This window comes from Cheilinus undulatus, linkage group 2 (assembly GCF_018320785.1).
Source record: "Cheilinus undulatus linkage group 2, ASM1832078v1, whole genome shotgun sequence".
In the NCBI taxonomy this organism is placed as follows: Eukaryota; Metazoa; Chordata; class Actinopteri; order Labriformes; family Labridae; genus Cheilinus; species Cheilinus undulatus.
Window position 1 is genome coordinate 46,922,768 of NC_054866.1, and position 12,128 is coordinate 46,934,895.

Genomic DNA, 12,128 nt, shown 5'->3' on the forward strand with positions numbered 1-12,128 from the left:
AATATCCAAACAGCAAATTGTCCATTTGAACCTTCAAGCAAATTGTTTAGATTTCACTGCACATTCTGGACAATTGTGTCAAAAATTCTAATTCTAAGGTGTAGGAGAAGCAAAATATGAAGTCCACATATGGCCATGCAAAATTGCACACAAACTCATGCACACAGTCTGCATTTGTGCAATTTACACAGTGTTTATTGAAATAGATGTTTTTCCTCTCTGCAACATTTCAGTTCTCCTGATGATTAAAACAATATTGTTGATATTTTATGCCATTCAGCCACAATTTTACCACTAATCAAACATCACTGAGTGTAAACTGTACTCACTAAAACTGCTTAATCTCATCACTTATTAACCAAACTGTTTCCTGTCCACATATACACATTGATATATTTTAGCATGTAAACTCCTGACTACACTATGTGGACAAAAGTATTTGACCACGTAACCTTTACACCAACAGGGACTACATATAACCTTGCAAAGCAGATGGATACGCCCGTTTCCTTGTTTTTCACAGGTGAATCCATCTTGCAAAGCTCCCGTCTGAACCGTTTGGGCCCGGTTAGAAAGTGACAGGACCAGGGGCAGTACTTTCAGGCGCAGTTGGACCGACCTGGGGTTGAGGACACATCAACGTACCTCTACTTTATCTTTTACTCTGTAGAGGCACTTTGGTTGTTTTAAATGTGCTGGATAAGTAAAGATGACTTGACTGCAGGTGCTGGAGATCAAATCCTTAACCTTCTGACTGAGATGACAGACCACCCACTGAGCCACAGTCACCCCAATATGCACTGCTCACTTTCCTCACAATCATCTGAATAAGAAGCAGAAAGAATGCATGACCGGCTGGTTGTGATGTGAAAAAACCCCCACCAAACTCAGTCCTCAGCAGCCCTCTGTATTCAGGGTTTGTGATTCACAGCATGAAGCAGAGTTACTTCTATAGAAGGATTTATATTGACAATCTTGCAGCTTACTCCCTGCAGCAGAAACATTGTGTAGATATGTTGTTATTGTGGCTGTGCCATTGTAAAAGACAGATGCTAGCAGGTACACCATATGGACAAAAGTATTTGGCCACACCTGTTAATTCTTGATTTTAGGTGTTTCCATCAGATCTGTTGCCACAGGTGTTCATAATTAAGAACCATCCATGCAGTCTCCATGTGCAAACATCTGTGGTACAAAAAAGGTGAATGAATGGATGCCAACTTTGCAATAAGACGGTTCATGAAACTCCCTGCTGGATATTTCACAGTCAACTGTAAGTGTTATTAGAAAGTGGAAGCATTTAGGAACAACAGCAACTCAAGCATGAAGTGGTAGACAATGTAAAATCAGAGAGTGGGGTCAACAACTGCTAAGGCACATGGTGGGTAAAAGTCACCAACGTTCTGCTGATTGTATCACTGAAGAGTTCTGAACTTCCACTGGCATTAACGTGTGCTTTACACCAGTCTCTCTGTCATTTGGCGTTAGACTTGGTGACGTGAGGCTTGCATACAGCTGCTCGGCCATGGAAACCTATTCATGAAGCTCCTGCGGACAGTTTTAGTGTTTACTGACACTGGACTGCAGTGGAAACATGTTCTGTAGAGTGACAAATCTCGCTTCTTTGTTTGGCAGTCAGATGGTTGAGTCTGGGTTTGGTGGATGCTGGGAGAATGTTACCTTCTTGACCTCATTCGTGCCAACTGTGAAGTTTGTTGGAGGAGGAATAATGGTATGGGGCTGTTTATAAGGGTTTGGGCTAGACCCCTTATCTCCAATGAAGGCCAATCTTAATGCTTCAGCATACCAAGACTTTTTCTACAATGCTATGCTTCCAACTTTGTGGCAACAGTTTGAGGTGGGCCATTTTCTATCCCAACATGACTGCGCCCCAGTGCACAAAGCAAGAACCATAAAGACATGGTTTGATGAGTTTAGCGTGGAAAAACTTGACTGGTCTGCACAGACCACTGACCTCAACCCCACTGAGCACCTGTGGGATGAACTGGAACGAAGATTGTGAGCCAGGCCTTCTCGTCCAACATCAGTGTCTGACCTCATAAATGTTTTACTGAACGAATGGGCACAAATTCCCACAGAAACACTCCAAAATCGTGTGGAAAGCCTTCCAAGAAAAGTGAAGGTCACTATAGGTGGAGGAGGGGACCATCTCCACATTAAAGTTCATGTATTTGAATACAATGACATCACAGTCCCTGTTGGTGTGACGTTCAGGTGTCAGATTGTTAAAATAGTGTGTTTTCAGCTGGCACTTTTCATTTAGATAAGGCTAGTGTTTAACTCATTGAGTGCCATTGACGTATATATATATATATATATATATATATATATATATATATATATATATATATATATATATATAGGGCTGGCACTCAATGAGTTAACCATGTTAAATCTGTGTTTAAGGTGTGATCAATTATGGAAAATGGTCTGATTTTGTCATTTTGGCTACAATAATGAAGTTTTCATGCTGCGATCATCAGGATCTGTGTGCATGTGTTCATCATCATGTATTTATTTTTGCTTTTCTCAGCAGATACACACTTTTGACATCTGGGGCTTGAGCCTGGTAAGCCACCTTCTGGCTCTGCCCATAGCAGTCTACAAACTGACATCAAAACATATAAATCAAAAATATATGAAAAACGTAAGACCAGTTTTAATGAGTCAATTCATGGGTTATTGGCCACGGTTACATGATGTTTTTTAATTCAGAATTAATTATTCTGAATTAAATAATTCTGAATTAAAGTATTCTCCTTTGCGTTTACATGGCAATAGTAATTCCGATTTGAGGTTTACATGGAAAACACGTTTAATTGCCTTTATTCATTTCCGCTTAAGGTCTGCGGGTTGGGAAGGGTTCTGATTGGACAGGGGGTGGACGTGATGTATTTATGTCTACTGGAAGAAAACAAACTCCAGTTCCGAGAAGGGTCTAGCTGTAGCCACAGCCGCTACAAACCACACTCTGTACAAACCACGCCCCACTGATCCATACAATAAATTAATTCTAACCCTAACCAGTGGAATCTAAATGCTAAACCTAACCCCAGGAAGCTACATATGAAAATGTATACGTCCTTTTCAAACGATATTACCGTCAGTGCTCACATACTTCCATGCATCCTGCATACGTTGGCATGGATGTTAACCAATACATCCTGGGGGGGGGGGGGGCAGAGTCAAAAGGTTATGACAACAATAAACTCAAAAACAAACATGACGACTGTGGAGGAGGTATTGATAATGTACCTCTTGCATTAAAGAAAAAAAACAGAGGCAGCGTTTCCATCCAACTCGCACAACTTTTCCTCAAAAAGTTCGGCCGTGTTATTTCTTCTTCATGTCTCACTAGAGCTACATATCAGGTAGTGACAGCAACACTGCCCCCACGGTTTCTGGTGCTACTGCTCCATTTGGCCCGTACCTGTAAGCTTTATGGAAACGTGCAGAAATACTGACGAAATGATTTAAAATCAGAATAAACCAGCCACTTACTTTGTATTTAAGTTTAATTCAGAATGGTCATTTTCATATGGAATTAGGTGTTTACAAGGTCATTTTTAATCTTTTTAAAGAGGATTTAAATTTTATTCTGAATTAAAGCTCTCATGTAAACGTAGCCAATGTAGCCTAACCCCGGGCAGACAATGATGAAGCGCACTGATGTTTTCTGAAGCCTTTTTAATTATGTTCAGCCTTACCATGGTATTTGAACTCCTTTCCATGACTCTTCAGAAACACCATAAGAGCTTAAAAACATAAAAAAACAGCTCTTTTAATGAAAGACAAAAAATATACAAAAATAAACAAAAAACCTTCAGCTGCATTATTACTCACAGCATATAGGATGCCAACGAGTGCAACCCTTAGCATGCACATGACGGCTAATCATGAGAAACTAGCTAGACGTAAACTTTCCGAGAGGAGTTAATCTCAGAAGTACCTCTAACATAACAGTAGTTCTGCAAACACATTTATAAAAACACATATAAAACATTGTAAAGCAAAATACCTTGTTCTCACTCCAGCCAGGTGCTTAAATGAATGAGAAAACATGAGAAAACACCTTCCATGCTTCGTTTCTCTGCATCCATCAATGCACTAAACAAAACTTACAGGAAGTGATCTTTAACAATAATAGACCCTCATATGAGTCATTTACAGTTATCTTATGTTTCCGAGTAGTCATTAAAGGTTTCCTGCAAATATGATGTAACTGGAACCACATTTATCTCTTTGCCTTTTATTTGAAGTTGGGAACCCAAAGTGCATAAAGCTCTGCAGTGAATACTGGATATTACAGGAAGAAACTTTTAGAAAATATAGATTTAAAATATATATAAATAAAAATATATATATAAAAATAAAAAGGGATCAAACAATAATTCTTAAAGTAACACTAAATGTGTTTTTTTCCACATTATGACCGTAATAAACTCATTATTTTGAAAGTTTTAGCCGGAAAATGCAACCATGTTTGGCTTCTTTAGACACGTGCTCACTTTTAAAATGTGGGTAAACAGCTGAAGAAGAAGAAGAGGAGTGATTGACTCGTGGAGGTAAGGAAACATTTTTAAACGTCTCCGGTATTTTCTCCTTCTGTAAATGACTAAATTAACCTGTTAAGGCAATCAGGAGTTAAATCAGCCAATCACTGCTCTGCAGCTCGATTGCGTATTGATTTGGGTTGGATCGTCTCCACTGGACGCGGGGCTGCTCTCATCAATCTCCCCCACGCTCGGCACCTGTGTGTGGATCTCCAGTCCTGCATTTGTTTTTTTAAACTTTCTATCAGCGGACCTGCGAAAGGAAACAGGCTTTCTCCGTGATCGTGAATTCGTCAGGAAACGTGGAATAAGAGGAGAAATTTAAAAAATTTAAGAGAGTTTGCGAAAAGTGCAACTCGGCTGAAGGCGCGGTGCGGAGCTGCTGCTGACTTCAGATCAGAGAACATGACTGCTTTTTACGATGGGGAGGAATGACTGCGCTGCTGCCGCCGAATAAAGGAGTAATTCCGAAAAAAAGGAGACATCAGGCTGAGAGGATCGATCACAGAGACTGATTGACGAGTCCACCTCAAGTCTCTAAACTGGATCTTACTGCAGGCATCGATTAGCGGATTTGACTGATCACCTTCACACTCTTTCCACCCTTAGAGGTAAGTTGGCTAAATGAGACTATAAATTACCTCCAGATGGTAATGAATAGGCTGTAGCTTATTATTACAACTCATTGATGTCTCTCTGACCGCTCTGAATCACACAAGTCCTCCCCTCAGGCCCACACCTGTTGTTTGGATGTCCTCTCTGAAGAGTGTGCTGCAGGTTTCACTCTTCATTAGTGTCCATTAAAGGTGGGACACAGGGGAGAGAAGGGCATAGAACAAGAAAATACCATGTTTACCTTTCTGTGTAGTGAGATTCTCTAAAGACTGCAGCTAAAACTCGACGGATCCATGTTTCATAAAGTTTTAAATAAATCATTGAGCGCTGACCTGCTTTAATCATCCTTAAATTTCCGCGTCTCTAACGAGACAAGCAGCTCTTAGAAACAAGAGCAGACACGCATTTTAATTCCAGACAGAGTCAGGCACTAATAAGAGAGTGTTCAGCCTGAGCTGAGTGTGTTTTATGAGAATAAGGACGCTGCTGGGGGTGATGGAGCTGTTGCAAGGATGGAGGATTTGTCACACTGATGACGAGCAGATCACAGCATGCGTGTTTTCACTCGATGTACTGGAGCCGTGAAGTGAAGGGGGCTCAGTGGATTCACATTGTAGACCCCCCGCTGGGACGCCCCCCCCCCACCCCACCATTCCCATCCTTATCCCCCAGTTGCGCAGCGTCCAACGCGCGCCCTAGCTCCACACGGTGGCGCACGTCGTTACGCACGGCGCGCTGTCCGTGTGATGCGCCTTCACAGCAGCCCTGTCTTAACTTAGAGTGAGGAAAATTTAGGAGGATGCAAAAACCGTCTGACACTAGAGCCTGGCAGTTAATTGGGTTTCATTTTCAATCACAGTTTAAGCTGAAAACAGGATAATCCTGATTGAGCAATTGCTGTGCCAAATGCCCTGTTCTGCCCCTTAGTCCACAGAGTTGCCATGTTTCAGAGTTTGTTGTGGTATTTCAGCCATGGCAGTTATTATTTTTTGGTTATTTTATGTCTTTATTTTCATATATTAAAGTCTTATCTTTTAGTTTTTGCACGTTTTCAAAGTGTTAAGACTGTTTAAAGTTGATAATTTGCTGAAATCAGTGACTAATCTTGTTAATTAATGGTGATATCAGTACCAATCTGAATAATTGTGATTATGATTCATGCCACAATCATGCAGCCCTTTGCACACACATAATCAAAAAGTCTCTTTTGGTTCCTTATCTCTCCATCTTTACTGCTCCTTCCTTGTCTTTGTCGTTCTTTATTTGTCCATCTGTCTTCATCATCTCTCTCTCTTTCTGTTCTGAGTGTCTCTCTCTCTCCTTATTTTGCCTCTGTCTCCCTCCCTCTCTCTCGCCTCTCCCAGCGTATTTTGTGAGCACAGCCGCAGGCAGGCAGGGCTGAGCCTGTCATTGGGACTCACTAATGAGCCCTCCACTCTGCCTCCTCATGTGGAGGAATGTTTGGGCTGGAGAGTGAGTGAGAGAGCAAAAAAAAAGGGGCGAGAGAGGGAGTCACAAGAAAAGGAGGGAGGGAGGCAGCGAGAAGCCAAGGAGTGGAGCATGAGAGGAGCTGTTGTACCTGCTGCTCTCACTGCTCAAATATTAACAACGGCTTAGTGGGAGCTGATGCCGCTGCTCTGGGACAAGCCCAAACTGTGGAGGCAGCCGGGCTCAGTGGTGTGTGGACAGGCAGTGCTGCTGGAGGCACCGCTGCATCTCAGAGTCTGATGGAGGAGGAGGTCACAGAACCCGATCCTCAGATGGTGGAGCCCACCGACATGCCCCCGCCGGGGATGCACTTTGAGGTAAACGGAGACTTGCCGGGGAACCCTTACCTGAGGGACGGGACGGAGGATGTGATGGAGAGTCCGACGAGGGAGCCTGATGTGCTGCAGTATCCTGCTGAGTACAGTCAGAGCCACCAGTACGGGTAAGGATCAGCATGGGAGAGATGGAGGGAAACAGGCTGTTGCTGCAGGGAAGCAGCTGTGTGCAGAAAGGTGGCACTTCAGTGGGACTCTCCTCGTCTCTTTTCTCAGTTTGGAGCGTTTGACTCCTGTGTGGACTGATGGTGTGATGAATTGCGTTTCCAGCTGGTTGGCTGCAGCCGCCGCTGCACAGTCCTCAGCTCTGGAAGTCCTTTGACTGTTAAAAGCTTTCACAGGATGCAGCCATGTCTTATTGATTCAGTCTTCACCTTATCATTCAGTGTGCATGGGGCAGTTTACGGCACGGTTGTTTTGGTGAGTTATTTGGCACACTTGGAGAGCAGAAATGGACCCGTGGTCTGAAGGATTCAATCAGTCTTAATGAAGACTTCCCAAATGTAATTGCTCTGTTCTTAAATTGTTGCTGCAGCAGGGTTCAGTGTTGTCCAAAGCTTAGTGTGTTTACACATTGAGCTTTGAGCGGACAGTCATCGGTGGCACCTCCTACATGGAAACGCTGCAAAAAAAGTGTCAATGTGACCAGAACACTACAGTCTGGCTTGATGGACGTTAGAAATTCTGCAAAAGACCTTTCTACAGTTTATCGTGCTATTTTTGATGGTTGGCCAGCTGTTTGTTTACATTTGCCTGATGTCAGCCACATCTTGCATTTTCTTCTGTTATATCAACTTGATTCTGGTGTGAGGTGCTGGACAGATGTCCCTCTGCAAGGAGATTTTAATCAGTAGCAACTCTGCATTTTTAATTGGGGAAAAAACTTAAAACACTGATGCAGAAGAGTCGATTTAGCCAAAAGCAAGATTAAAAACTTGCTGCTGTATTTCATATGTGGGTGCAATCCTCTAATATTCTTCTTATGTGGTCACACCTCAAACTGTGCCGTCTTATCAGATGTTCTTTCTCCGTCACGTCTCTTTTAAAGATTTGATCAAACAGGAAAATGAAGCAGCAGTGAGGCAGAGCAGAAAGCATTCACTAACCTTAAGGATTTCTCCTTAAAGCAAAGCTCACCTTTCTCCTTGTAATACTTCAGTCCTTTTGAAGGAAAGGAATGTCAGTTTGTCAGTGTGATAGAAACACAGACTTTCTGTGCTTTGCAGGAGAATTACACACCACTCCCTCTAACTTAGATGTCTGTCTTCCACCTGAACGTACTCATAAAGGTGTCATCAATAAACACTTGATTATGTGTCTGGGGGGTCTGCTGCCAGGACACTGTGTTCTGCATGGTCCCCCTCACTTTTAGCCCGTTGCTGGTGGCTGTTGTTCTGCAGGGTGTGATATGAGAAATTGCCATCTGGCCTCCTTGTCATGCAGAAGGCTTTGAATAATGCTGATCTCTTTTCATCAGGATGCTTGCTCTCTCCAGAGTCAGGGCTCTGAGCTGAGGACTGCTCTGGTACCCTGCTGTGGTCCTGGGTTGATTAGATGTTTCTTTTAAAGTCAGAAAGAGAGTCAGCGCTCAGAGGATTAGTTTACGGTTTGTTTTGAGCCAAAGTTTCATCATGAAGGTGAAGATCATGCACGTAATTAACTGACAGGCTGCACTGTGTCTAACATTATGATCAGTGTTAGAGAAGGGCTTCAGTGATTGGTAGGGATGAAGTGTTTTTCTTTGTAATGATGAATCTAGAAAATATGGGTGGTTCACTTCTTGAATCAAAAATCACTGCAAAAATGAGCTTTTCATGACATTCTAATTTTATGAGATGCACCAGTTCATAAAATGTAGTTAAGATGACCAAGTCTCTCCTGGGCAGAAATGGATCTGTTTCTCTTATTGTGGCACACTTTTGTTTAAGATACAGACATAAAACAAGACAAACGTTATTTGATTCTATAATGCATCATTTTCAAAAGTACTGAAAGACTTCTTTGGAACATGTATGTGAAGTGCAAAATGTATTTGCAGCATTAAGAGTCAAACCAAGCTTCATCTGCCTTTCTTAGAGCTATCAGCACGGTAACATCCTGCTGACAGACAGTGAGGTCTGTAGTGCAATGAATGAAAATGTGACTGTGTTTAATGGAGCAGCACACATTTCACAATAGAAAAAAAATCTTCTAATTAAACAGCATGTTTAAAAGTAATATGGTGCAAAAAGACAATCTGACAAAGTTCTTTGTGATTTTTAAAAACTGATTATCCTTTTTCTATTTACAGAAAAATACATCACAGAAGAAAAAACATAAAATAATGATTTAAAAAAAAAAAAACAGTCAACCCACCCCTAGGTTTCCATGTGTAGATGGTGGTATATGCAGGGGACCAGGATCGCAAAAGAACAAAAGTACCAATTTTGAAAATGTTCTGCCATCATGCTGAAATGGTCTGAGCTCCAGCCCTGTGCATCCTTGCCATATACTGTAGCTCCAAATGATATCAATAAAGGTATGCAAAACTTGTCCTTTATATTTTTGTATTGGGGCTTCCAGCATACTGCTAGTATGGCAGCAGTGATGCCTGTCAGTAGTAAACATCTATTTATACTACTGAGTTATAATGAGGCTGTGTCACTCAGGAAATCCTGACAAAGATCCTGAAACACAATAAAAACACATCTTCATACGTGCCGATAAAATGCAATAGTGGTAGTTCAATGCTCAAACTTCAGCCCTTAGAACATTTTGAAATTAAAGAAATGAGGAGGAGAAAAACAAACAAAACCATATTTCTTCTGTCAGTACTCAACTGTAAATACCAGCAGAAATTTTTGTCTTTGCTGATACTGATAATAACTTAATACGCTATCATCTGATACTGATATCAGGCTCAGAGTCAACACCTAACAGACCTCTTTACAACTGATTCCTACTGAGAGATGGGTGGGCAGCAGGTTGAAAAGTGGGAACCCTCCCATTTCACTGGTGTTTTGTTCAACAACACTTTCAGAGGGCTGAACAGTGATCTACAGCATCCCAGAGCCACCCTCCTCCATGCTTGCTCTCAGCCCCACCATGCCATCACAGACACATTCTGTTTCTTACCCACCACATAACCATCAAAGCCCAAACAGCATGCCACCTTGTACAGACCCAGGCTTCGTGCATACGAGCTACAGGTAGTGACAACGCTGATACTACCTACCTGAGCATGATTCATCATTACAACTACAGAAGGATTCCTAGTACAGACATTACACACACAATTGAAAATATGAAGAGAAAGAGAATCTAGGCAAAGAAAAAGAAAGGAAAGGTTTTGCATGAACAAAAATTTTAACCCTTTAACTGCTACTTTTATATATCAGTAGTAAAAATGAACCAAACCCAAGGTCAAGCTCAATGACATCTCTTTTGTTGTGCCTGGACACCACCTGTGGTGTTTGGGCACTTTGGATGACCACAGCACAACCAGGAGCTCGTGGAAACCCTGCTACCCGCTCAGACGGTACCTGTGGCCATGCTTACTCACCACATCCACCCCTTTCTCCACGCTAAAGCTGTGGATTATTTTGCATGACCTGGTAAATGCAAGGACATCCAGAGCAGGACCGAGGTTGTGTCAATCCTCCTTCCTCACCTAATGGTATCTTCATTAAGCATCTAACTTTAGCCTCAGTTTTGGCCCAAACATGCCTAAACGTTCTGCACAGTACAGCACTGTCTATATATGTAAAAATACACTATATTGCCAAAAGTATTCACTCACCCATCCAAATAATTGAAATCAGGTGTTCCAATCACTTCCATGGCCACAGGTGTATAAAATCAAGCACCTAGGCATGCAGATTTTTTCTACATACATTTGTGAAAGAATGGGTCGCTCTCAGGAGCTTAGTGAATTCCAGTGTGGTACTGTGATAGGATGTTACCTGTGTTAAAATTCCACAGTCAACTGTCAGTGGGATTATAACAAAGTGGAAGCGATTGGGGACAACAGCAACTCAGCCAGGAAGTGGTGGGCCACGTAAAATGACGGAGCGGGGTCAGCAGATGCTGAGGCGCATAGTGTGCAGAGGTCGCCAACTTTCTGCAGAGTCAATCTCTACAGACCTCCAAACTTCATGTGACCTTCAGATTAGCTCAAGAACAGTGGTAGAGAACTTCATGGAATGGGTTTCCATGGCCAAGCACCTGCATCCAAGCCCTACATCACCAAGTGCAATGCAAAGCGTTGGATGCAGTGGTGTAAAGCACGCCGCCACTGGACTCTAGAGCAGTGGAGACGTGTTCTTTGGAGTGACGAATTGCGGTTCTCTATCTGGCAGTCTAAAGGACGAGTCTGGGTTTGGCGGTTGCCAGGAGAACAGTACTTGTCTGACTGCATTGTGCCAAGTGTTAAGTTTGGTGGAGGGGGGATTATGGTGAGGGCTTGTTTTTCAGGAGCTGGGCTTGGCCCCTTAGTTCCAGTGAAATGAACTCTGAATGCTTCAGCATACCAAGAGATTTTGGACAATTCCATGCTCCCAACTTTGTGGGAACAGTTTTGGGATGGCCCCTTCCCGTTCCAACATGACTGTGCACCAGTGCACAAAGCAAGGTCCATAAAGACATGGATGGGAGAGTTTGGTGCACAGAGTCCTGACCTCAACCCGATAGAACACCTTTGGGATGAATTAGAGCGGAGACTGAGAGCCAGGCCTTCTCGTCCAACATCTGTGTGTGACTTCACAGATGTACTTCTGGAAGGATGGTCAAAAATTCCCATAAACACTCCTAAACCTTGTGGAAAGCCTTCCCAGAAGAGTTGAAGCTGTTATAGCTGCAAAGGGTGGACCGACGTCATATTAAACTCTACAGATTAAAAATGGGATGTCACTTAAGTTCATATGCGAGTCAAGGCAGGTGAGTGAATACTTTTGGCAATATAGTGTATTTAGTGTATAAACCTATACATTTGGCAGCTCAATTATAGCAAAAATCATAACCAGGATTTTGATTTAACTTTGCTGTTAACACACAATCACTTAATTGCATGCACTCATTAAAGTTCAGTACTGCAATGATTAAACAATCTGAACACTTTGAAAACACAGCTGCTTGTAGA

At 42.4% G+C, this 12,128-nt stretch overlaps 1 protein-coding gene across 2 annotated transcripts in view; it reads left to right on the forward strand.

Moving 5' to 3' along the window:
* The first annotated feature begins 6,801 nt into the window (after positions 1-6,801).
* caln1 (calneuron 1) overlaps positions 6,802-12,128 on the forward strand; it is a 123,175-nt gene continuing 117,848 nt past the window's right edge. For both annotated transcript variants that reach the window (XR_005993170.1, XM_041810277.1), the window contains exon 1: positions 6,802-7,119. Coding sequence is in view for 1 of the 2 variants with exons in the window: in XM_041810277.1 (XP_041666211.1) it covers positions 6,917-7,119 (203 nt within the window). In the remaining variant the exon portion in view is untranslated. The remainder of the gene's footprint in view (positions 7,120-12,128) is intronic.